Source organism: Aegilops tauschii, chromosome 3, assembly GCF_002575655.3.
Source record: "Aegilops tauschii subsp. strangulata cultivar AL8/78 chromosome 3, Aet v6.0, whole genome shotgun sequence".
Taxonomy (NCBI): domain Eukaryota; kingdom Viridiplantae; phylum Streptophyta; class Magnoliopsida; order Poales; family Poaceae; genus Aegilops; species Aegilops tauschii.
The window spans coordinates 618,653,709-618,681,150 of NC_053037.3; the positions used below are offsets into that span (position 1 = coordinate 618,653,709).

Consider the following 27,442-nt stretch of genomic DNA (forward strand, 5'->3'; position numbering starts at 1 on the left):
AAACGTATAGGAAGGAACACATTAAATCTGAATCATGGGAGCAATTAACTCCGTCCAAATATTGAAATGGTCGCGAACTACTGTGGTCTCTTATGCCCTTTGGGCCATTGCTTTAACAACCAGATCGTTTTGACATGGATTGACTTGGATTTCCAGTAACAGATGGTGACTGTTTCTCTATTGGTGACGGAGCTATTTCCTAGACATGTTTTGATGGCTATGTTGTTTGATTGAGGTGGGGGCAGGCGGAGCATTATCATTTAGAAGATTAACCAACTTTGCGATTTCTCGGTCTTTCAATTGTGAACAAAGATTGACCAGTCCCAAGCAATAGTTTTTATTAACTAGGAAGTTCCTGAACAGTTGAATTTCCTTCAGCGAAATCTGAACCAAAGATTGACCAGTCCCAAGCAATGGTCTGTATTAACTATAAATTCACTCTTTTTTTGTTTATGTTGTGCAACTGGTAGAAACGTCTTACCCTAGCTTGGGCGATGTGTTGCATGTTATATAGCAGGGGCGCAATAACCCTGACAGCGCATACATGATTCGGTTGAGAGGAGATAAAGATACATCTTGGAGAGAAAGAAAGAGGAGGAGATAGGTTTAGTTACAACAAGAAGATCTAGCTTAAACTACCTCCTGAACTTATCTCATGCGCAAGATATCCTCTACCTAAACCATACGTGACAGAGTATATGCACCTGGTCTAACACCCTCCCTTAATCACAACTTGGTTAAGTTGAGATTAGATCTGAAGTTTTCAAAACTCCGTACAGGCAATGCCTTGGTGAATCCATCGGCCAGTTGGTCCTGGGAGTGTATAAACCGAATATCAAGTTCCTTCTGAGCAACTCTTTCTCTAACAAAATGAAAATCAATTTCAATATGCTTTGTTCTGGCATGGAAGACTGGGTTTGCAGATAAGTAGGTGGCACCAAGATTGTCACACCATAAACAAGGAGCTTGTTTGACTTTTACACCTACCTCCTTTAACATAGATTGGACCCATAAGATTTCTGCTGTGGCATTTGCTAATGCCTTGTATTCTGCCTCTGTGCTTGACCTAGAGACAGTAGCCTGCTTTCGTGCACACCATGATATCAAATTAGGTCCAAAGAAAAATGCAAACACACCAGTTGATCTTCTGTCATCCAGACATCCTGCCCAATCAGAGTCAGAGAAGGCACTGACAAGAGTAGAGGGTGATCTGTTGAAGTTTAAGCCAACGCCCAAAGTGTTCTTGACATATCTTACTATATGTTTAGCAGCAGTCAAATGAACAGTAGTGGGTGCATGAAGGAATTGACATACTTTGTTGACAGCAAAAGAAATGTCAGGCCTAGTAAGAGTGAGATACTGGAAAGCTCCTACCAGACTCCTATATTTTGTGCTGTCCTCTTGACTTAGTAGTGTTCCTTCCGTAAGAGACAATTTTTCTGAGCTAGATAAAGGAGTGGGTGAGGGTTTACAACCTTGCAAGCCAGCCTTTTTTACTAGATCAGTTGCATACTTTTCCTGGGAGAGATGCAGTCCATCCTTGTGTCTCTTCACCTCAATTCCAAGAAAGAAATGCAAGTCTCCAAGATCCTTCAAAGCAAACTCTGCACCCAAGTCTCTCAACAGTCCTTGAATTGCTTCATTAGATGAGCTTGTCACAATGATATCATCAACATAAATGAGAACAAACATGCATGTGTTGGACTTGTTGTAAATGAACAATGAGGTGTCAGATTTAGAAGGAACAAAACCGAGTGCTTGCATTTTATGGCAGAGACGGGAATACATGCTCTTGGGGCTTGCTTCAACCCATACAATGCTTTATCAAGTTTGCAGACATGAGTGGGAGCACTTTTATTTTCAAACCCAGGAGGTTGTTTCATATATACCTCCTCTTCTAGAACACCATGAAGGAACGCGTTCTCTACATCAAGCTGTCTGAGACTCCAACCCCTGGAAACAACAATGGACAAGACAAGACGAATAGTAGCAGCTTTTACTACTGGACTAAAGGTGTCTTCATAGTCTATACCATATCGCTGTTTGAAGCCTTTTGCAACCAGCCTAGCCTTAACGATCAATGGTTCCATCGGATTTTCTTTTAATCCTAAATACCCACTTGCAGTCAATTAAATTTTTACCTTGCTGTGGAGGAACCAAGTGCCATGTGTTATTTTTCTTAAGTGCTATGTACTCTTCAGTCATGTCTTTCTTCCATTTTTCATCACCAAAGGCCTCTTGAACTGTCGTAGGTTCACCTGGTTCACCTGTAGAGCAAATCATTCCATACTTGGTTATGTGCTTGTAATTGACAGGTTTCGTTACCCCTTTCTGTAGACGTCTACGCCGAGGTGACGAAGTGAGCAATCTATGGCCACAGAGGATCCCATAGGCAGCACAGAAGCATCAGCCACAACAGATCCCGAGGAGAGATTCTCTGCATCCCCCGCGTGAGGATTTTCTGTGGCCAACAGCCGCGCCTCAGTACTGGCCTGATCCACAGAAGATCCCGGCCTATGGGCCGACCCATCATTCTCTAATGATGGCGAATATGATCCGGAGTCCACGCCTGTCGGGCGTGCAGGCGGATCCACACGGGAGTCCGCGCCTGTCGGGCGCACAGGCGGATCGACGCTGGATTCCGCGCCTGTACCGCGGCCCACGTCGATGGAGCCGCCTGGGCCTCACCTCCTGTAGCAGACAGGCTGACCGCCGAATCGGGTGTCGCCTGCACCAGCGGCACGCTGCCACATGGTAGACGATGGTTGGCGCGAGGCTGGGGCCGCATCGCGGCGAGTGGGAGGACACCGCGCATCGCCAGCGGGATCGGAGGCAGCGACGCGTTCGCCTGCGCCTGGTCCGCCTGGTCCGTCTGCGGCAACGGATCCCGAGGGGGATCAGATTCTCTGACCTGGAGCTGACCCCGAGGAGGATCTGCCTCCAGATTCGGGACACATAAAATGAGGCCCAAACATTGCACCATTTTCATCATTCTGAGCTGCATTTTCGTGATTTTCTTTGTTGTTTGCTCCTGTATCATCACAATGCTCATGCACACTATCAGTAGGATTAGTCAATAGTTGATCATCAATATTGTTTCCCCCTTATCAAGACCAGTGAGATGTGAAGGTAATAGGAGAATTTCGTTGCGAAGGAGTGCACCGGCGTTTGGATGGAGATCAGCAAAGGGAAACTTAGTTTCATCAAAGACAACGCCACGGGATATATAGACACGGCCCGTAGAGACGTCTAGGCATTTGACTCCTTTGTGTTGGGCACTATATCCAATGAACACGCATTGTGTGGAGCGAAACATAAGTTTGCGATTATTGTATGGACGGAGATTAGGCCAACAGGCACATCCGAACACACGGAGAGACTTGTAGTCGGGTTTGGTGTGGAGAAGGCGTTCTAGTGGTGTTTCATTGTTAATGACACGACTAGGAAGCATATTGATAATATGCACGGCAGTGAGGAACGCTTCGTCCCAAAACTTGAGAGGCATGGAGGCTCCTGCTAAGAGGGCAAGTCCAACCTCGACAATGTGGCGATGCTTGCGCTCGGCCGAGCCATTTTGTTGGTGAGCGTGGGGGCATGACACATGGTGTGAGATGCCAAGAGTTTGGAAGAAGGAGTTTAGTTTCTCGTACTCCCCCCCCCCCCCAGTCGGATTGAACAACAATGATTTTGCTATTAAACTTGCGTTCGACAAGCTTGAATTTTTTTAAAGACATGTAAAACATCTGATCTCTTTTTAAGAAGATATATCCAAGAGAATTTGTTGTAGCCATCGATGAAACTCACATAATAGGTGTGTCTACCCACAAAACTAGGGGCAGGACCCCAAACATCAGAAAAGAATAATTGCAAGGGTTGTGTGGAGACACTAGTAGATATAGGGTAAGGTAACTGATGACTCTTAGCTCGTTGACATGAATCACAAATAGTTTCAACATGACGCTCACCAACAAACGGGAGCTTATTTTTCCTAAGCCATCTTTCAACTAGAGAAAAAGAAGCATGTCCTAGACGATCATGCCACCGTGTTGACGAAAGCTTGACAACACCATAGGCTTGTTTATTGAATCTTATATGCTCCGGAATCAACGGGTAAAGCCCTCGAACACATCTACCTCGATAGAGGATTTTCTTCGTGGCCTGATCCTTTATCAAAAAGAAATAAGGATGAAACTCGAGGAAGACATGATTATCAATAGCAATTCTATGAACGGAGAGAAGATTTTTGTCGACACTAGGAACATGTAGAATTCTCCTAAGATGAATTTTGTGTTTAGGGGTACTAAAAATTGAATGACCAACATGACATATCCGCATACCTTCACCGCTGGCAGTATGGATCTGGTCCTTTCCGCGGTATTTCTCCTTCATCGTCACCTTCTCAAGCTCGCCGGTGATGTGGTTGGTGGCGCCGCTATCGACATACCAGTTGGTGTCGATCCCATAGGAGCCATCAGCAGCGTTGGCGACCTTGTCCTCGTCCTGGGAGTCGTCGTCGTCTTCGTCGTAGCGGTACCAGCAATCTTTTGTTGTGTGCCCCGGCTTGCCACGGATCTGGCAGCGAGGACTGTCCGCACGAGCGCGACCAGAGCCGCCGCCACGGCGACCCCTGGTGCCCGAGCGCCCGCCGTCGCCACCACCGTGCCCTCCACCTGAGGACCGTCCTTTGCCGCGGGAAGAGCCACGGTAGCGAGAAGCACCACCACGACCCCGAGAGGCAGCGTTTGCAGATGACTTGAAGCCACCGCCGCCGCCGGAGCCATGGAACTGAGCCATGCGTTGGTCGAAGTTGTTGAGCATGGAGAGGATCTCGTCGAGGGAGGCAGGAGTGACACGAGCATCGAGGGCCGAGACCAGAGGCTGATAGTCCTGATCCAGCCCATGAAGGATATAGGAGATGAGTTCATCGTCCTGGATTGGCTTGCCAGCCGCGGCGAGTTCGTCCGCAAGACCACGCATCGAGGCGAAGTAGGAGGCGACGGACTGGTTGCCCTTCTGGGCGTTGATGAGGGAGGTGCGGATGTTGTTGACGCAGCTCAGCGACTGCAACGATTACATGGCCGCCAGAGTCGTCCAGAGCACAGTCGCTGTGGTGACCGTGGTCACCGTGATGAGGACTTCCTTGGAGAGGTTACTCAGCAGGTAGCCGAGCACCTGTTGGTCCTCCCTGACCCAGATCGGGTGGAGAGGGTTGGGCTCAAACGTCTCCTTGCCATCCTTGTCCTTGGTGGCGAGGAGTTTGGCCGGTTCCGGCAGGGTGCCGTCGACGTAGCCGAAGACCCCGGCGCCACGCAGTTGCGGGATGATCTGCGTGCGCCACAACACATAGTTTGTGCGGGAAAGCTTCTCGATGACCTGGCCGCTGAGGGTAGGCTGGGAGATAGCGTCGGATGAGGAAGATGAGGAAGACATGGCTAGGCATAGATTGGAATCGTTGAAAGCTTAGATGGAAAGAGGTTAGGCTCTGATTACCATGTGCGACTGGCAGAAACGTCTTACCCTAGCTTGGGCGACGTGTTGCCTGTTACTCCCTCCGTTCCAAAATAGATGACCCAACTTTATGCTAACTTTGTATTAACTTTGTACTAAAGTTAGTATAAAGTTAAGTCATCTATTTTGGAACGGAGGGAGTATATAGCTGGGGCGCAATAACCCTGAGAGCGCATACATGATTCGGTTGAGAGGAGATAAATATTCATCTTGGAGAGAAAGAAAGAGGAGGAGATAGGTTTAGTTACAACAAGAAGATCTAGCCTAAACTACCTCCTGAACTTATCTCATGCGCAAGATATCCTCTACCTAAACCATACGTGACAGAGTATATGCACCTGGTCTAACATATGTGACATTTGTAAGGAAAACATTTTTCCCGTAATTCACTCCTTCCCAGTGTTCCCACCTTCATCTGATTGGACCTCGAGAAGTTGCCTAACCTGGCCCCTCATCACACGTCCACCATGAAGTTTATGTTCTTAGTCGAGATTTGTTCTTAGTGCACTTTGTCAATATGTCGTCTCGTTAGTTTCTATGACTAGGTTAGTGGTGATTGTAACTTGATTTTATTAGCTCAAATGTGACTGTGTTTTTATATTATTAAGGTTAGAAAAAATATCCATGTAAACTGAGAACTTCCTTTGGACATCAGACCATGTGGTTTTTTGTTTATATTGAGCTATTATAGAAGTTCAGGAACATCATATCACTTATTCAGAAGCTGAATTGATTTAACAATGACAACCAAGGACTTCCTGTGAATGGCTATATGGCTTCAGGATCGGAAAGTTGTAGCATAGGTCGAGCTTCCCGGTACCGTCTATCTTGGCCTTCCATGGTCCTTTCTGTTCCTGGGGATTTGTGCAATTTGAGGGCTAGTTTCTCTGTACGCCAGTTGATTAAGGTCTATAGACTCTGATAGGAACAGAGACGTCTGAACTGTGTGCGACGCGTAGGGTACTGTTCATTGATTGAGATGGCACACCTTTTACTGACATCACCGACCAAAAATCGATACGAACCACCAGCTCCTCACACCGTATTATTTCTATATAATTTTTTTCACCCTTTCGGTCCTGTGCCCATGTGAAGGGAGAGAGAGAGTTTATTTTCTTTTACTGATCTAAGGTGAGAGAAAGGACAAACTGCAGCAGGAGAGAGAAAACGTAGAGCAAAGAGAGGAAAAAGGAAATAAAGGCACAATTAGGTATTTGAGCTTTGACTTTTGCCATTAGTGCGATATTGCCTTTTGTAAAAAAAAATAGTGAGCGAAAGCTTGTACTATTGAGCATGCATGTGACATGTGAGACTGTTTTGTAAGGAGAGCGTGTAGAGAGAGATGTTGAGAGAGTTGTGCTCTGCAGTCATATGAGAGAGACCAAGGAAAGAGAGAGCGCCCTTTGACATATCTGAGAAGTTGCATCCATGTCTGTCTCCTGACATGCATGGCGGGGCCTACGTGCTGTCCATCGGTGCAGCCTATGGCTGAGAGATTCCAAAAGAAGGTGGACAAAAGTAGACCAGCGAGCTGGTCTGATGGAAGAGGGAGACATGACCCGTGATGTCAGGTGCAGTTCGCTAAGGCTCGTATCAGAGGATTAAGCACTGAGCGACTGACGCCTGCTGCTGATTTTCGTATCGCTGCACATATCCACATGAACGAGAAGCCAAAATGAATGGCTGTGATAGTGGGTACCACGTAGGCCGAGCTAAAAAAACGGTTCTCCTTCAGGATTACGTTTCCAGTCAGAAATATGTTAAATTTCCCGGTCCCCAATTTTTTAGGTAGTTTTAGTTACTGCACATCAACGCCTTTCCGTCTCAGAGATAAATAGTCATGTTTGCTCCACATGGAATACTCTTGGTTTTGTATGGTGCTTGAATGTCCTTCTCAGTCTAATGACTTATTCAACCACAAAATTGAGGCCTCTGTTAACAATAAATATGTATTTATGTCAAGCAGGTTCCGAGCTCTTGTAGTGAGCACTAGTAGAAAACTGAATTTTGGTCACAGGGCAATATTCACATTAGTCCCGGTTCAGTCACGAACAAGGACTAATGTGAGCATTGGTCCCGGTTCGTGTGGCCAGGGGCCTGCCGGGCCTCGTGGGGGCATTGGTCCCGGTTCGTCCGGCCACTTTGGTCCCGGTTGGTGGGACAAACCGGGACCAATGGGCCTCGCCCCCGGCCCACCATCATTGGTCCCGGTTGGTGGCTTGAACCGGGACCAGAGGCTCACCCTTTAGTCCCGGTTCATACCACAAACCGGGACTAAAGGGCTGGTCCTAGTTGCGGTCAATGTTTAGTCCCACCTCACCAACCGAAGGGCGCTCACACCAGTTTATAAGCCCGTCCCTCTCTGCCTTGTTGAGCTCCTCTCAAAGTGAAAATAGTTGCCCTTATACAGGGAATTTGACCTAAATTCATAGTAAATTTCTTTGAATTTCATAGAAATTTATTATGAATTTAGGTTGAATTTTCTCTATAGGCGCATCTATGTTCATTTTTTATAATAAATAAAATAAACAAACCTTAATAAAATAAATAAAAATAAATAAACCTTAATAAAATAAAATAAAATAAACTATAGTAACTAAAATAAATAAACCTTAATAAATTAAATAAAAATAGCAGCAGTAAAATAAATAAAAATAAAATAATTAAATTAAATACATAAGTAATTAGAAATAAAATAAATAAGTTTTTTGTTGTAAGTAGAAACAAAACAAAACAAATAAAGCAAAAGAGAAAACAAAAAACAGAGAAAAAAATTATGCCACCTACTGGGCCACCACGGCCTGAATACGACTTGAAACCCATCCATGGGCCAGGATTCAGGCCCGCAGAAGGCCCAGTAGGCCCCACAGGCAAAGAGAACGGTTAGGCCCGAAAGCCTGCAGTTGAGAGGAGCTCGAGAGGTGGGCGCAGCAGCGCTTATAAACCACTCTCGAGCTCTCTCAACTAGCGAGGTGGGACTAAACTTTTGACGCGGGGCAGCACAAGGCCTTTGGTCCCGGTTGGTGCCATGAACCGGGACCCGGTTCGCGGCACCAACCGGGACCAAAGGCCTTTAGTCCCGGTTGGTGCCACGAACCGGGACCAATGAGTTCCTTATATATACCCCATCGCCACAGCAGAGCACTCCACATTGCTCTGTTTTTTCTGGCCGGCGAGGGGAGGGCATTTGGGTGCTCTAGCTCACCTCCTATGCACATGACGTGTTCGATGAAATGTCTGAGCCACACTAGTTAATCTTTCTCCTCTCGAAACTCGACCTCCGAGCTCCATTTCCCCCAAGATTTGTCTAGGTCTAGCGGTCCGTCACGTCCCGTCCCCGTCTTCACCGCCGTCGATCGCCCGCGCCGATCTCGTCGCTAGCACCACCGTGGTGAGCCTCTTGTTCTTATCTTCTTTCTGAAAGGAAAAACATTCTTACTTTAGATAGATACTTGTCTAATTTTGTTACTTTTATTATTCCTTCTTATTACATAGTGCGATGGTTTTGGTATCCGCCCCCGTCGGCCCTCGTCCTGTCTATGATTCGGATGTGGTATGTATTATCTTTTTATAACTATTTGGTTCATTTATTGTTTATGACAAATATACCGACCAACGTGACATAGATTTTATTTATCTAGGAGGTGGTTGAACTGGAAATTCTAACCGACCCTATTGTCGAGAGGTTAAATTTAGTTGAAGAAGAAAACAATTACTTGAAGGAAAAAATAAAAAAAATTGAGAAGGAGAAGATGATATTGGAGTTGCATGTTGCGGATGTCGTGGATGATCACAAGATCAAGATGGATGCAATGCGCTTGAAGATTAGAAAATATGCCATTCATACCGAGGCTTGGTACCATTATGCCGTTGGATCAATTGTTACCTTGGTTGCGATTATCATCGCATTTGTTTTCGCATTAAAATGTTTTACATAGTTTCAATGTATGGTTTAATTAATTAGATGCTCTGGAGAGCTATATATATGTTGTTCGATGCACTACTAGAAAAAGGGCTATAGATGGGATTGACACTAATGGCGCACCAGACAAGCGGTGCGCCATTAGTATATACTAATGGCGCACCACCTTCTGATACGCCATTAGAGTTGAAACTACTAATGGCGCACCTAGCCCAGGGTGCGCCATTAGTATCAATTTTTTTTAACTAGTGCGCCTGTCCAAACATACTAATGGCGCATCCAGACACAGTGCGCCATTACTAGTTGTAACTAGTAATGGCGCACCTGCCGGAAAGTGCGCCTCTAATGTTGTTTTTTCTATTATATTTTTTATTCCTTTTTTTGCAAAACTACTAATGGCGCACTTTTCCACCGTGCGCCATTACTAGTTTAAACTAGTAATGACGCACTGTGGAACAGTGCGCCATTAGTATGTTTTTTTTAACTAGTGCGCCTGTCCAAACATACTAATGGCGCATCCAGACACAGTGCGCCATTACTAGTTGTAACTAGTAATGGCGCACTTTTCCCTGATGCGCCATTGCTATTTTTGATACTAATGGCGCATTGCTTAGGAGGTGCGCCATTGTGGTTTTGTAGGTAAGTGCCGCAGCCCGACCGTCCACCATCTCTCTCCTCTCTCTCTCGCACGGAACCCTATCCTCTTCTCCCTCACCCCACGCACACACACACACGTCTCTCGGCCTCGCCCCAGCCCCGATCCATGCGCCATTGTGGTTTTGTAGGCAAGTGCTCCCTCCTCTTCCTGCGCGGAGGCCCTTGCCCTCCTCTCTCTTCGGTCCCCTTCGCGCCTCCTCGCGGCAGTCGCAGCCAAGGAGCCCGAGCTCGGCGGCGACGGATCGGAAGGCAGCGGCGGCGCTGGATCTGGCAGTGGTGGAGCCGCCGCCGTCTCCACTCGCCGGGAACCGGCCAGATCCACCCCACGAGCTTCACAGGTGCCACCCCCTCCGCCACCAGCCACGGTGGCCTCCCCCGCCCCGTATCGGCGCGGATCCAAGCTCTACTGAAGCATTTTACAGTTTCTGCAAAACTAGAAATACTCTGCTCTGTTCTCTCCATTTTCAAAGTTGAGTTCTTGGGAAGATTTATTTACACAAGCTCGAATTTCCTGTGAATTTGTTTCGATTTCATGGGAATTTCTGTGACAATTAACTTGAATCGTGGATTTTGTTGTGGCGTGGGCGCAGGACCCGAGCATCAAGGAGATGGCGGAGCAGATCGCCAAGGACCCGTCCTTCAGCGAGATGCCCCGTAAATCTACTGTATGATCAATCAAAACACGTTTTGTCCGAAGTCCAAACTTAATGGTAAACAAGAGGCTAATCTTGCTATTTTTGTTTGTTATGCGGTTTGCATTTTCTGTTTCCTTGAACAGTTTACAGTTCATCTAATTTACATTTTTATGTTAACTTTAGCAATTAATTTACCTCAAACAAGGTAATTAATATGATAATTATCCCCTGTGTATACCACAAGTAAGTAACTTACTGTAATTATGTTAAGAAATTAGAATGTTTGTGACCGACTGTTTAATAAGATGCTCTTTTCACAAGGTGTGATATTGTGGCATATTTACCCTGGAGCTAGCATATATATGGAGCTGACTTTGTTCCTGGAGGTGAGCATATATTGTTGATCTTCTCATGTCAATTGCAGCAGTTCCTTGATTCACAATTTATATAGTGTGGTATAGTGGTTATATTTGGAGGTTTATCCCTGTGAAATAATCACCGCAAGGTGAGTACTTTCTGCAGCTAATGTGTTATGCATAAGCTCAGTGTGTTTGCTCAATTAGCTACTGCTCAATTAAAATTGGTGACCTTCCATTGATGATAGGTTTAGAAATTATGCATTGAGTAATTGGACCTGACCTGGAGTACTTGGTTAATTCAGTGATCTTTTAACAAAATTTTAACTGAATTATTTTGGGCAATGGAGTACTGAATTTTAACTGAGTAACTTGCACTTGCATATGCACTAGACCACTTGTAAATTCTTTGGCTCCTCTTTAATCTGGTGCAATAACTTAACTGACCGTAATAGCCCTGACATTTGTAAGTAACCATATCATTCAAACATCCAATTAAATCTATTCTACTCCATTTCCTGAGATGAAATTGTGATGATGGGAGTGACATTAAACAGCTTGAACATCTAATTGTGCATGTACTCCATTGTTATATACTGATCCATCTTGTCGTTGCCCCATGTTAACATTCAAATTGTTAATTGCATTCAAAGTGTTAATTGCAGGAGCAGACACAGAGGAGGAATCTGCTACCTCAAAGCAGTTGATCGACGCCGGGAGGGTGGGTACGTGATGTCGGAGGCTGCCGGGAGGGTGGTGACGAGCTACCGAAGAGATGAGTTCTGGCTCTCCTCGATGCCAGGACGAGGCGCTGTTGCCGATCGGACGTGGACTCGATTGATTTTGATTTGAAATATGACGGGTTGTAATGTAAAATGCACTTCAGTTCAAAATTTCCTCCCCTTGCGAGAGGTATTCTTGGACGGAGGGAGTAGAAGATTAGTTATAGGATTTTGTTTTATTTCTGTGCAATTTTCTTTTTATTGGATACATATAAAGACATGGTAATATTCTTGCTATAACAAAAATGATGGTTCTATTTCATTTTTTGTTTTTAAATTATTTTTCCTTATAGGTTGTTTTTTGTAAATTTGTATTTTTTTTGTTTTCCAAATATACTATTAGTGGCGCATTTCAGCCTTTATTGGTGGCGCACCTCTAAGGTTACTAGTGGCGCACTTGGCTTTATTACTAGTGGGGCACCTAAGGGTTAGTAATGGCGCACTATTAGATGCGCCATTACTGTCTGGGATAGTAATGGCGCACCAAATGTGCGCCATTACTAAAACTTACTAATGGCGTGCTAGTAATGGCGCACCTAATGTGCGCCATTAGTAGCCAAAATAGGTGCGCCATTAATAACCTGTTTTCTAGTAGTGATGAGAACTATGTATGTACTTTGGTTTTAATGTGATGATCAACTTCTATTAATTTGGTCACTTAATTATCTATTCATGATGTTCTGTAATGGTTTTTGACACACTTAATTATATATAATGCACGCAGATGAACCAGCAATGGATGTACGGTGACAGACACACCTCCGAGTACATTAAGGGCGTGCATGATTTTCTCGAAGTGGCTGAGGCAAACAAGCAGAATGGTTTTATGTGTTGTCCATGCCCTATATGTGGGAATACGAAGTCTTACTCTGACCGGAAAATCCTTCACACCCACCTGCTTTACAAGGGTTTCATGCCACACTATAATGTTTGGACGAGGCACGGAGAAATAGGGGTTATGATGGAAGACGGCAAAGAAGAAGAGGACGATGACAACTATGTGCCCCCTGAATACGGTGATGCTGCAACGGGGGAAGCTGCTGAAGATAAAGAGGAACCAGACGATGTGCTCAATGATGCTGCAAGGGGGGAAGCTGCTGAAGATCAAGAGGAACCAGTGCCCGATGATGATGATCTCCGCCGGGTCATTGTCGATGCAAGGACGCAATGCGAAAGTCAAAAGGAGAAGCTGAAGTTCGATCGCATGTTAGAGGATCACAAAAAAGGGTTGTACCCCAATTGCGAAGATGGCAACACAAAGCTCGGTACCGTACTGGAATTGCTGCAGTGGAAGGCAGAGAATGCTGTGCCTGACAAAGGATTTGAGAAGCTATTGAAAATATTGAAGAAGAAGCTTCCAAAGAATAACGAATTGCCCGACAGTACATACGCAGCAAAGAAGGTTGTATGCTCTCTAGGATTGGAGGTGCAGAAGATACATGCATGCCCTAATGACTGCATCCTCTACCTTGGTGCGTACAAGGATCTGAACGCATGCCCGGTATGCGGTGCATTGCGGTATAAGATCAGACGAGATGACCCTGGTGATGTTGACGGCGAGCCCCCCAGGAAGAGGGTTCCTGCAAAGGTGATGTGGTATGCTCCTATAATACCACGGTTGAAACGTCTGTTCAGAAACGAAGAGCATGCCAAGTTGATGCGATGGCACAGTGAGGACCGTAAGAAAGACGGGAAGTTGAGAGCACCCGCTGACGGGTCACGGTAGAGAAAAATCGAGAGAAAGTACTGGGCTGAGTTTGCAGCTGACCCAAGGAACGTATGGTTTGGTTTAAGCGCGGATGGCATTAATCCTTTCGGGGAGCAGAGCAGCAATCACAGCACCTGGCCGGTGACTCTATGTATGTATAACCTTCCTCCTTGGATGTGCATGAAGCGGAAGTTCATTATGATGCCAGTTTTCATTCAAGGCCCTAAGCAACCCGGCAACGACATTGATGTGTACCTAAGGCCATTAGTTGAAGAACTTTTACAGCTGTGAAATGGAAACGGTGTACGTACGTGGGATGAGCACAAACAGGAGGAATTTAACCTGCACGCGTTGCTGTTTGTAACCATCAACGATTGGCCCGCTCTCAGTAACCTTTCAGGACAGACAAACAAGGGATACCACGCATGCACACACTGTTTAGATGACACTGAAAGTATATACCTGGACAAATGCAGGAAGAATGTGTACCTGGGCCATCGTCGATTTCTTCCGACCAACCATCAATGTCAAAAGAAAGGCAAGCATTTCAAAGGCGAGGCAGATCATCGGAAGAAGCCCGCCATGCGTACCGGTGATCACGTACTTGATATGGTCAATGATTTACACGTAATCTTTGGAAAGGGTCCCGGCGGACTAGGTGTTCCGAATGACGCTGAGGGACACACACCCATGTGGAAGAAGAAATCTATATTTTGGGACCTACCCCACTGGAAAGAGCTAGAGGTCCGCTCTTCAATCGACGTGATGCACGTGACGAAGAACCTTTGCGTGAACCTGCTAGGCTTCTTGGGCGTGTATGGGAAGACAAAAGATACACCTGAGGCACGGGAGGACCTGCAACGTTTGCACGAAAATGACGGCATGCCTCCAAAGCAGTATGAAGGTCCTGCCAGCTACGCTCTTACGAAAGAAGAGAAAGAAATCTTCTTTGAATGCCTGCTCAGTATGAAGGTCCCGACTGGCTTCTCGTCGAATATAAAGGGAATAATAAATATGCAAGAGAAAAAGTTCCAGAACCTAAAGTCTCATGACTGCCACATGATTATGACGCAACTGCTTCCGGTTGCATTGAGGGGGCTTCTACCGGAAAACGTCCGATTAGCCATTGTGAAGCTATGTGCATTCCTCAATGCAATCTCTCAGAAGGTGATCGATCCAGAAATCATACCAAGGCTAAGGAGTGATGTGGCGCAATGTCTTGTCAGTTTCGAGCTGGTGTTCCCACCATCCTTCTTCAATATCATGACGCACGTCCTAGTTCATCTAGTCGACGAGATTGTCATTCTGGGGCCCGTATTTCTACACAATATGTTCCCCTTTGAGAGGTTCATGGGAGTCCTAAAGAAATATGTACGTAACCGCGCTAGGCCAGAAGGAAGCATCTCCATGGGCCATCAAACAGAGGATGTCATTGGGTTTTGTGTTGACTTCATTCCTGGCCTTAAGAAGATAGGTCTCCCTAAATCGCGGTATGAGGGGAGACTGACTGGAAAAGGCACGCTTGGAGGGGACTCAATAATATGCAGGGACGGATATTCTTGGTCTCAAGCACACTACACAGTTCTACAGAACTCTACCTTGGTGACCCCGTATGTCGATGAACACAAGAACAGTCTGCGCTCCAAACACCCGGAGCAGTGTGATGCCTGGATTACATGTGAACACATCAGGACTTTCAGCAGTTGGTTGGAAACACGTCTCAGAGGTGACACCACTGTTTGTGATGAGTTGTACTCGTTGTCCAGGGGACCATCTTCGATTGTATTGACTTACTAAGGATACGAGATAAATGGGAATATATTTTACACGATCGACCAAGATCAAAAGAGCACCAAACAAAACAACGGTGTCCGCTTTGATGCAGCAACCGAGAGGGGAAAGGACACATATTATGGTTACATAATGGACATATGGGAACTTGACTACGTACATGATTTTAAGGTCCCTTTGTTTAAGTGCAAATGGGTCAATCTGTCAGGAGGCGGGGTACAGGTAGACCCACAATACGGAATGACAACAGTGGATCTGAACAATCTTGGGTACACTGACGAACCGTTCGTCCTAGCCAATGATGTGGTACAGGTTATCTATGTGAAGGACATGTCTACCAGACCGAGAAAAAGATAAGATAAGGAAGCGAATACATCATACGATGGGCCAAAGCGCCACATAGTTCTTTCAGGAAAAAGGGACATTGTGGGAGTGGAGGGCAAGACAGACATGTATGAAGATTATGAAAAGTTTCATGAAATTCCTCCCGTCAAAGTCAATGCTGACCCAAGCATCCTGATAAACGATGAAGATTATCCATGGTTACGGCGCAATAAGCAAATGACACAAGCGAAGAAAAAGTGAATACTTTCTCCCGCAACTATTATGATGATATCATGCCAACTTTGTAACAGACGAGTATGATACCATTGTCCGTTTTGTACACGAAGTGCATCTAGTTTTTGCCATAACCCTCTCAACTTTCTTGCACATGCTATGTGGATGAAATGATGATACCATGCCAACTTTCAACCTTTTCAGAGTTCATTTGAAATGCTTTTCAATTTTAGGGTCTTATAGCTCAAAATAATTAGTAAATGCATGAAAAATAACAAATGTAGTCAGAAAGGGTTGAAAATTGATGATGTGGCTTTGAATGGTGCATTTTGAACACACAAAAAGTCAGGAGTTCAAATAAGTTTTTAAAAATGAAATCCCTTTGTAACAGACGAGTTTCCGTATGAAATCCCGATACTTCGAAAGAGATTGTCCGTTTTGTACACGAAGTGCATCCAGTTTTTGCCGTAACCCTCTCAACTTTCTTGCACATGCTATGTGGATGAAATGATGATACCATGCCAACTTTCAACCTTTTCAGAGTTCATTTGAAATGCTTTTCAATTTTAGGGTCTTATAGCTCAAAATAATCAGTAAATGCATGAAAAATAACAAATAAAATAAATAAGTAATTAGAAACAAAATAATATAAACTTTAATAAACTATATAAGTAGAAACAAAATAAAATAAACTTTAATAACATAAATAAAATTTTTGAAACTAAAATTATCAAAGTATTTTCTGTTCAAAACATTATAAGCAACCTCTAGTATTATTGAAACTAAAATTATATAAAATTGATGCAACTAAAATTATCGAAGTATTTTATGTTCAAAATCATTGAAAGCAAAAATAATTTTCATAAAGAACTTTTTTTGTTAGAAACTTTAATAGCAAAAAGAATTATCATAAAGTAAAATAAATAAGTAATTAGAAACAAAATAAAATAAAATAAATAAGTTTTTTGTTGTAAGTAGAAACAAAACAAAATAAATAAAGCAAAAAAGAAAACAAAAAAACAGGCAAAAAAAATTTCATGCCACCTACTGGGCCACCATGGCCTGAATACGACTAGAAACCCATCCATGGGCCAGGATTCAGGCCCGCAGAGGGCCCAGTAGGCCCACAGGCATGTATAGAGAGGTTAGGCCCGTAAGCCTGCTTTAGAGAGGAGCTCGACAGCTCAGGCGCCCCGCACCTTATAAACAGGTGCGGCTCTCTCTCAGCTAGCGAGGTGGGACTAAACTCCCACCAGCACGCCGCTATGCAAGGCCATTGGTCCCGGTTGGTGGCACGAACCGGGACCAATGCCACCCTTTGGTCCCGGTTCGTGGCACCAACCGGGACTAATGCCCACCTTTAGTCCCGGTTGGTGCCACAAACCGGGACTAAAGGTTTTGCTATATAAGTTCACACTTAGGAAATTTTCACTCTCACCTTGCAGTTGCCGCCCCGACGACGCTGACGCCGCCCGCCGTCGCCGTCGCCCGTGCCCGTCGTCGCCGTCGCCCGCGCCCTCGCCGTCGCCCGCCGTTGCCCGCGCCCTCGCCGTCAGCCGCGCCCCTGCCCCGACGCGCGCCGCCCCGGCCCATTCCCGTCGTCGCCGTCGCCCTGCCCCGCCCTTCGCCGCCGTCGCCCCCTACCCCGAGCGCGCGCCCCCTGCCCCGTCGCCATTCTCGCCGCCGACCCCGCGGTCCTCCTCACCTTGGTCCGGCCGGCGCCCTTTTTTCATATATATGCTTGTTTTTTTTCATATATATGCTTGCTTTTTTATATATATATGATGATATATATGCTTCTTATCATAATTGTTTTTGTTCATATATATATATATATATGTAATGATTTTTTTTATAGAATATGATGTTTTTCTCATAGATGATCACATATATGATGTATGCATGGATGTGGATGAAATATGATGTTTTTTTGTTCATAGAACATGATGCAATATGAACAATGCATTAGGCAAAACCTTTACTTTTTTTCGAAATTTTCTATTTGAACATTTTTTTAGAAATGAGAGGAAAAAGGAAAATAAGAAGAGGAAGAAAGGAGAAGAAGAGGAGACTAAGAAGAGGAGAAATAAATAAGAAGAGGAAAAAAGAAGAAAAAGAAGAGGAGAAGAAGAAAGGAATAGAAGAGAAGAAGAAAAATAGAAAAAATTCTATTTTTTCTTCTTCTCTCCTCTATTCCTTTCTTCTTCTCCTCTTTTTTTTCTTCTTTTTTTTCTTCGATCTTCTCCTCTATTCCTTTTCTTCTTCTCCTCTTTTTATTTCTTCTTCGTTTTCTTATGTTTTATCGGGTCTGTCGTCGTCGATATACCCCTCTCCCGATAACTTCAACACGAGGGGGGGGGTCGATATACTCCCTCCCCGATAATATTATTTTCCCATGTACGTATGTCGTCGTTGTCGATATAACCCCCTCCCGATAACTTCAACACGTGGGGGGGGGGGGTCGATATACCCCCTCCCTGATAACATTATTTTCCCATGTATGTATGTCGTCGTTGTCGATATATATAAATCCCTCCCAGATAACTTCGACATGATGGACGGTCGATATTTATACCCCCTCTCGACCGTGATAACTTATACCACGGGAGCACCCCCCGACCCTCTCGCTCGACCAAAACTCTCGAGGACACCCAAACCCTAGAAAAAAACGATGTCGGTCTCCTACCCCCTCCCGCCGCGCCCCTACCCTTGAAGCGTTGCCGGGGCCACCCCAAACCCGGAATAAGCTAGGTCTACGTTTGCACTAATATATCCACCTGCTGTCATGTTTGTGTAATAATTGCCATGTTGTAATATTTGCAGAAACAATGGAGCACGGACGAGACGAGCAAGCAGAAGAGGTGTTGGGGGACATAATCTTAGCCGGGGGTGATATCTTGTCGTATCTTAACGACAATGATGGTCTGGAAGAACAGGGTGAAGAAGCAGGCTATGGTGATCGAAGAGTGGAGGAGGAAAGACATGATTATGATGGCTCCGGTGACCCAATGCTGGTGCAAGAAGGAGCCCGTGGTGACGGCTCCGGTGACCGAACAGAGTCCGGCCAGGTAAATATATTAGTTAAGCCTGTGCTGACTAGCTAATTGATGCATTCATTGTTTTGGTATGTACACATATTAATTAACACTCGTCTTTCTTCTTTTTTCTAGCCCTCCGGATCGAGCACAACTGCGGTAAAGAGACGAGGCCCGAAGAGAAAGTTGCGCTCGGATGAAAGGTTTGAGATCACAGCAATCGCGCGCGACGGCCAACCGATTGAACCCATCCGGACAAAGGATGCATTTGCTGCTCAGTGCGGGGTTCTAGTTAGGGACAAGATCCCGATCAGCATCCACCAATGGTATAAGCCTAAGAAGGAAGACCCTGAGGTGTCTTATGTCAATGATATGCAGAAAGATGATCTTTGGACTGAGCTGAAGGCAAATTTCACCCTACCGCCAGAGGAGGATCCGGAGAAGCCAGTTAAAGAGCAATTAATCAAGTCTCATGCTCTTAAGAAGATGGCAGACCTATTCAGGAGGTGGAAGAATGAGCTGAAAACATTTGTCGACAAAGAAGAGACACCAGAATTCATCGGCCGGTATGAGAAGATCAGAGATCACTGGCCCGCATTTGTGGCCCACAAGACATCGGCAAAGAGTAAGAAGATGTCAGCGACAAACAAGAAGAATGCTTCGAAGAAGAAGCTTCACCATCGCACGGGGTCAGGTGGCTACCTCAAAGCCCGACCTAAGTGGGCCAAGGCTGAGAATGATCTGCTTGAAAAAGGGATCGAACCACAGAAAATGAACTGGACAGACCGTTGCCGGACTTGGTTCTTCGGGGCTGGCGGAACCTTGGACCCTGTGTCATGGAGGTGCGTTTGGACGAACGAGCTTTTGAGAATACCAGTCAAGAAGATTCAGCAATATATCGATGCAGCGCAGGAAGGGACGTTCGTTCCAGACAGAGAGAACGATGAGCTCACAATGGCCCTCGGGAATCCTGAGCACCCTGGACGGACACGAGGCACGCCAGGCTCCGTTCCGTGGAAGGCTGGTTTTCCGGACGCAGGCGGTTACAAAAGCCAGGAGAGGAGGAAAAAAATGGAGCAGACCCAAATTCAGAAGCTGCACGAAAGGGTTCAAGCGCTAGAGGAACGAGACGGCAATTGACATGCCGAAACTACCCCCGAAGCTACCCCGCCATCTCAGCGGAGAAGCAGCGTGGCTTCCACCGAGCTGCTTCAGCTGGAGCATGTCTTGACGGCTCCTGCTAGCTACCCCGTGGATGCTATCACGGAGTCTCAACATTGCCACCTTATGGCGCAATGGCAGAACTTCAAAGTCAAGGCGGCTGTTGGCTCTGTTTTACCTCCTGAACCCTGCGCAACCTACCATTGCCGGCCGATTCCAGAAGGATATGCTAGGGTGATGGTGGATGAAATAACGGAGGGATTTGAGGACCTCCAGCTTGACCACCCTACCGGTGCAGGGGAGACTCGGCTGTGTTTAGCTCTGAAGACTCCGTGCCTATGGCGGAAGGACCTCATTAACCTTCCGAACTGGACGCCTCCGGCGAGTAAGGGCACTCCGCCGCCGCCTCCTCCTCCGGCGAGTGATCAGGGCACTCAGCCTCCTTCTCCGGTGCGTGGCGGCACTCCGCCTCCTCCTCCGGCGAGTGATCAGGGCACTCATCAACCTCCTTCTCCGGCGCGTGGCGGCACTCCGCCTCCTTCTCCGCCCGCGCCGGCGTGCCAGAGCAGCCAGCCTCCTCCTTCTCCACCTCGTCAGCAAGGGCGGAAGAGACCCGCCGCCGCTACGGCTGCTCCGGCGCGTCGTAGTCCTTCTCCTCCGCCTCGTAAGCAAGGAAAGAAGACAGCCGCAGCCGCTCCATCTGCTCTGCCGGCGTCTAGCAGTACAGCTGCCAGAGGCGGGAGGCAATACAGATTCGGTCCTTCTCTGAAGACTCCAGAGAAGTTACCATACGAGAGGACCGAGGAGGAGAACGTGAAGATCGTGCGAGCCGAAGTGAAGAACTTCTTTGAAGGGGTGAAAGCAAAGAAACATCCACCTCCGGAGGAGAAGGTAGATCCGGTGAAAGCGAAGCGCAGTCTGGCTGCCCTGACAAAACCACCAAAGTCTCCGCCGAAAGGCAACTATGAGTGCATTATTGCAAAGACATTTGTCGAAGCGGAGCTGTCGGGAAGTACTGTGAGTGATCAAAGGTTAAAAGAACGACGAGCTGGGAAAAAAATTGCCCAGCTCGGCGAACAAGCGAACCAATCGTGCCCCCCGCTCAAGGTGTCTAGCGACATCGTCGCTAATGATCCGAGGATTGTGCCCGGTTATAGCAATCTTGGAGATTACCTGCCCGACGATGTACATTATGAAATCATGGAGGTGGACGAACACAAATACCATTATGGGAAGCCTCTCGTCAAAGATGAAAGATCTCTAACAACGATGATGTGAAGATTACATGATTGGTACATGAAAACCTGCAGAGAGTCTGATGGGATGAATACTTTGACGCTGAGAGTTAAACCGGAGCATGACCTCGTTGGAATTGAACTGCTGAATGTTCCATTTGAGGAGTTCTTCCAGTTTTTCAATCAAAAGGCCCTCGATAAATCAACGATCACTTGCTACTGTATATAAGTAGTACTACTTCTGTCATTAAGTCTCTCTATATAGGTCAGCTCTTTCATTGCATGTATTTAGAATTATCCTCACTATATTATGCAGATTGAAGATCGCCGAATTGAAGAAAAGACAAATCGGTGATATTGGGTTCATTAACACAAATCTCATAGATGCATATACGGTTGAAAAACATGCCAAAGAAGCCGAGGCCAACTTGCTACGATCGTTGGTATTAAATCAAAACAAAGATATAATACTCTTTCCTTACAACTTCAAGTGAGTGTTACTGTCTTGTGCATATTCGGTTTCCCTTATTAGTCCAGGTTATGGTAATGTAATTGATGACTTATGCATGCATGCGCAGCTTCCACTATATTCTCCTAGAGATTAAGCTTGAGCGGGGAGTAGTAACCGTCTTAGACTCGAGACAAAAAGATCCCCAGGACTATGCGGACATGACTCAAATGCTCGAGAAGTAAGTTAAATCGATCATTATCCACCATATCAGCAACTTTGTTCATTTCCTGATATCAAGTAATTGTTTTCTTTGTCTGGCAGGGTTTGGAGAAAATTCACCACAAAAGCTCCGGGACTGCCGAAGAAGCTGCAATTTAGACACCCGAAAGTAAGTACTATAGTAGCATGTTCTGCACATCTCCTAGTGATTCAAGCGCTAGTTTCATCAATACCATTTAGCATGCTTGCTTATCAGTTAGATTGACCTCTATTTCTTGTAAAGTGGTTGTGGCAGGAACAAGAGAATGATTTCTGTGAATACTACGTTTGCGAGTCTATCCGCCACACGACCTGTGAGCGGGGCTACTCTGACGAACAATATGAAGTGCGTAAGCAATAATATTCACAATTTTATTTTATTACCATCATTTGTGTCGAGTTTCATTTATTCATATATATATGTATTGACCCCCTTCTTCAAATTAGATGTTTCGGATGCGGGATGAACTCCTAGCAGAAGATCGTATGCGAGCAATTCAAGAGGAATTGGCGGCATTCTTCCTTGACCACGTGATCGCTGAAAACGGAGAATACTATGTGGACCCTGTGTTCTTACAATTTAATTAGGAGATTATATTGTAAGAGATAATTATTGTATATATGTAGCCGGTAGTGTCAGATAGATATACGAGAACTTGTTGTTCGACCAATCTCTCGGAGAAGGAGAGGTGGTCGATATCACTTCTCTCTGTATGCATATGTTCATGATGATCTTCTGTTTCCTTCATTTGCTTACTAGCTAGCGTGTCTAGTCCTCTCCATACGTATATAGTACGTAGCGTCGACCAAGCACGGAGATAAGAGAGGACACCTCTCTCTATTAATTAGCTAGCTAACACAATATATGAAACACCTAAATTAACCCCCCAAAACCCCCCAAACCCCCCCCCCCCTTTAAAAAAACAAAAACCCCAGCCCCTGAAATGCTGACGCGTGGATGCCTATTGGTCCCGGTTGGTGACACCAACCGGGACCAAAGGCCCCCCCTATTGGTCCCGGTTGGTGGCACCAACCGGGACCAAAGGCCCCCCCTATTGATCCCGGTTGGTGGCACCAACCGGGACCAAAGGCCCCCCTGCCTGGGCTGGCAGCAGCGGCCACGTGGAGGACCTTCTGTCCCAGTTTGTGTAAAAACCGGGACTAAAGGGTTAGGGCTTTAGTAACGACCCTTTAGTCCCGGTTTGAAAACCGGGACAAAAGGCCCTTACAAACCGGGGTAAAAGCCCCTTTTCCTACTAGTGTGATATGAATGTTTTTAACCATTTTCATGATCCAACACATGATACCAGTCTTCGGTTGCTGGAGGTAGCCTTGTGTTTGTGAAAAATTTCTGGAATTCAAATAACTAAGTAAGATAGATGCTGCATTATATATTCTTATTTCGATTGTACATTCAGCTTAACATGGCATTTGAAGATATCTGAGAAGCTTCACATCCAATAGAGAAACAGTCTGGAAAAATTCAATCTTTGTTGACTATATAGACAGAGAAATAGCAAAGATGATGAATCTTCTAAGTGATAATGTTCCTCCTGCCCCCACCTCAATTAAACAAGATGGCGGTATAGTTGAGCATGTTGACATAATAGCTCTGTCACCACTCACCAACAGAGAAACAGTCTAAGAAACAATATCTTACTGGAAATCCAAGTCGATCCATGTCAAAACGACCTGTTTGCCAAAACAATGGGCAAAGGGTGTAAGTGACCCTAGTATTCCGCGACGATTTCAATATTTGGATGGAGTTAATCGCTCCCATGATTCAGATTTAACGGGTTCCTTCCTATACGTTTCAGGATTCAGGCAACAAAGAGGTTATGTCCTATCATTTTGCTCATCTTTATAAGCCAGCCCTTATGAGAAATTCAGTTTCTGCTACTACATCACGAGAACCGGGCTTTGAAATGGCTGTTATTTCGAGGCCTGGGAGAAACATTAACCTTGTCTGTTTTATGGATCTTGAGACAATATCATTTACCGTGTCTGTTTTATAGGATTTGTGTCAGTTCGATAAACATCAGCTGGTTCTTGTTCCATTAAAGAAATTGATAGAGCAGAACTTTCATCCGAAGACTAGGTAACAGAAAGTTCAGCATAAACAAATTGAGCAGAAAGTTTAATCATCCTTATCCATGGGGAAGGTCACAAGTTCTCCGGCTAGTGAACATCCTAGAAAATTCATATCAAAAGACGTATGTACATCACGCTGTTGTTCATCGATTGAACCCGCAAAACAAAATCAATTTGAACATGCACCGCCCAGCCCGAGCCTACTGTTTGAGAACTTCCACTTGCTCCTCGAAATAGGCTTTCACCCTGCTTCATAAATAAAGCAAACATCTGTACATCCAAGATCACAGTCTCAAAGCAAATATGACGGCTGGGGCATCTGCACAGTCACGGTAAAAGAAACTAGGAGAAAAAGCCACCGAGTTCCAGCATTTGCCTTTTCGAGCTCAGAAAACAACAGCTTTCGGTTCAGGTCTCCTGATCAGTTTATTGCATTAAGAAGAAGCGAATCTGCAACCAGCGGCTGTGATCGTCCTAGACCTATCCATAGAGATTCGCCAGTCAACCTTTGCACACCACTCGCGTCAATCTAATGGTGTAGCTCACAATCTTGCTTTCAGTAGTGGTGATCGTCAAGCTTTTGTTCGGCTGGATGGTCCTCAATTTTATTTTATTTTCATTTATTTTTGCGGGGAGGATGGTCTTCAAGATTTATTCGATCCCTTATGGATAATGTAATGTTTTGTGAGTAATGAGTAAACAAACACACTACCTATGTTTTCACGGTCTAGTTTGAACCACTCGAATTTTATCACGTATTACTATCATGCTTTTTTTTCCAAAATGAACTGGCGTGGCAGCATGCGGCTTCTTGTTCTAGTGAAACCATCAGAAATGATCTTGCGATCTAGTGACCAATTTCATGTCACATAACCCATGAATTGTCAAACTAGTACATAGAACCAACCTTATATATCTGAACAAACTTAGTAATCTATGGCGGTAAATACACAATCCTAACTTTCTAAATCTACGGAGGCAGAAGCCACATAGGGGGATGGAGACCACCCATTACGTAGTACCGCGTTGATCTGATGCCGTTCACACATCTATCTCTCTTGTAGTACACACGGTAACCATCATCATTTAAGGTCTTCAAGAATACCTTGGCATCATTGGGGATGTCATCGTTCCGCCGCAAGCAGCGATGGTAGGAGACGTAGATGTGGTTTTTCTGCAAGCCGCCGCGTTCACCCGTCGGCACAGGCCCCAGAAATAGCGCGTAGTTTCCTAAGTTGCACATCCTCACACAGTCATACTTCCCGGTGTCGGTGTTGACTAGCTCGTGAACCGTGAAGTTGCTCGCCACCATCACAAGCTTGCCACGTGTCTCAAGAATGTACCTGAATTGGTTACTACAGTACTCCCAATAGTAGACGTCTAACTTGGAGAACCGGTGGGTCTTCTTGAGCACGGTTCCGCCCTGGTTGTTGATGCCAAACTCGTACTTGTTGAGCTGCTTGGACTTTGTGATGCCATATAGCTCGCCGTTGCAGAATGTGATATCCATGAGACCGTCCTGTGCAAGAGCTCCATACGTTTTCCAGCCGGCCTCCGGGCAGCCAACCTTGTAGAATGCAAACTCGTGCTTGTTGGTGATGGCAGCGAGGATACAACCAGGCAAGGTGGGCTTCTCCGAGAAAACGATCTTTCGCAAGACCAACTGATCACGGATGCACTGGCGCGGGTGGACCATATCCTCCCGCAAGAGCGACACCTTAGCACCGGAGAAGAGGTTAAAGATCATCTCGGATGAGGCGACCCAGCCGCCATCGTGGCTGCCCACAAAGCAAAAGCACCGGCGGGCTGCCTCGCTGCGGAGAGAGGGCCGCGGCAGGACCATGCCCTCTTCTGGACAGTACGCATAATTCGTCTCGTGGCTGCCGCTTGGGTCAAGGATGAGCCATGGAAAACCGCCGCGTGCCAGGTGCATCGACGCAACGGCACGCCATGCCGTGCACACAGCCGCAAAGCGGACGCGGTCGATCGGCGTGGCGAAGCTTATCGCTAGGAGATCATCGGGGATGCCGCTGGACCACCGGTCCGCCGCCGATGAGTTCGCTTGGGCGCCGCCCACGCAAACGTTCGCGTTGGTGGACGCCATCTTTCCGTTGAACTGGCACCGGCTGATCGATCCTATGGAGTCCACGGTAGGGTAAGAGATGGAGCTTTAGACACAAGGTGTACATACGTGTCCGACTGCAACTATGTCCCATGCATGCAGAGTCCAAAAAGTACTACTAGTACGTAGTACGTGCGGATTACGTAACCTGATCGAGTTTTTTTTTTAGCCTGGTATAAGCTGATCGAGTTCATATACGACACACCTTATTATTGTGTCTCATTCCGCTCAGTCTACATTCCTAAAACTGCTGAAAGGGAAACACTTACGGTCAATCGTCTGATTTTGTTCGAAACGTCAGACCAAACTTCTCTGTTGATTTCCTCACATCGCACGGTCGAGAGGCTCCTTATTTTTCCAGTTCCAACGCCACGTTTTAGCCCCACCCTGAAAAATCGCACCTCCCTCCCCTAATCCCCTCCTGTTTCCTCGCCCGTCGATGGAGCATGGCGTTCTCCACTCCGTTGCCCGACGAGCCCATCTCCTCGTCAATCCCTGCCGCCAATTATCCTTCTCTCCCTCAAGCTATACTCATCTGTTGCCGCCGCATCTGAGCATCGTGGCCGATGCAGGAGACCACGGTGCCCTTCACCAGCGCCCGTTGTTGTCCAGCTTTCTCTTGATTTGTTGATTAGGTCGTACAAGCTAGGTTGTGGGTGGCCAATTTGATTTTTGATTCATTCCCGCGATTCGTTATGGTTAGTTTTTTTAATTTTATTTTGATGGTAGTGCTTGCAAGAGATTGTCCAGATGAAGCTGAAGCAGTGTGCATCTATGGCTCATTAGGACAAAAAATGCATCAGTTGGAAGCAGTCTGTTTTTTTTTTTGCGAAAGCAATTGGAAGCAATCTATGTTCCTGCTTCAGTAATTATGCCCATTTGTCTTGGAAGCAATCTCATTGGCCATGGAAGCAAATTATATTCTCTGTTGAATGTATTTTTTGGCGCGAAGGGTGGGCGTAGTAGCCAGAGTGGACGTGGTAGCCGGAGTGGCTAGCTACGGCGGTGTCTCGGGCTTTGTCGAGCCTAGTAGAATTTTTTCTTTCTTTGCAAACAATTTCATATTTTGCATGAACCATGTGTTGTTATGACTGGAACTATTTTTCTTTTCAATGGAAGCAAGTGTCTTGTCGATGAAAACAAGATCACGAAGCTTCTGAAACATATGGAAT

General features: G+C 45.8%; 2 protein-coding genes across 2 annotated transcripts; both read right to left on the reverse strand.

The window, feature by feature from the left end:
• Positions 1–726: 726 nt before the first annotated feature.
• On the reverse strand, positions 727–5,430 carry LOC141020843 (uncharacterized). Its single transcript, XM_073495792.1, has 7 exons — positions 5,125–5,430; positions 4,338–5,061; positions 2,689–2,934; positions 2,195–2,267; positions 1,890–1,953; positions 1,476–1,704; positions 727–1,163 (listed from the first exon to the last, which is right to left on the reverse strand). Exons 1-7 carry the CDS (start codon positions 5,428–5,430, stop codon positions 727–729), a joined length of 2,079 nt encoding a protein of 692 aa, XP_073351893.1.
• Positions 5,431–25,118: 19,688 nt separating this feature from the next.
• LOC141020844 (uncharacterized) lies at positions 25,119–26,252 on the reverse strand. Its single transcript, XM_073495793.1, has one exon. The coding sequence runs from the start codon at positions 26,250–26,252 to the stop codon at positions 25,119–25,121; it is 1,134 nt and encodes a 377-aa protein (XP_073351894.1).
• Positions 26,253–27,442: the final 1,190 nt, after the last annotated feature.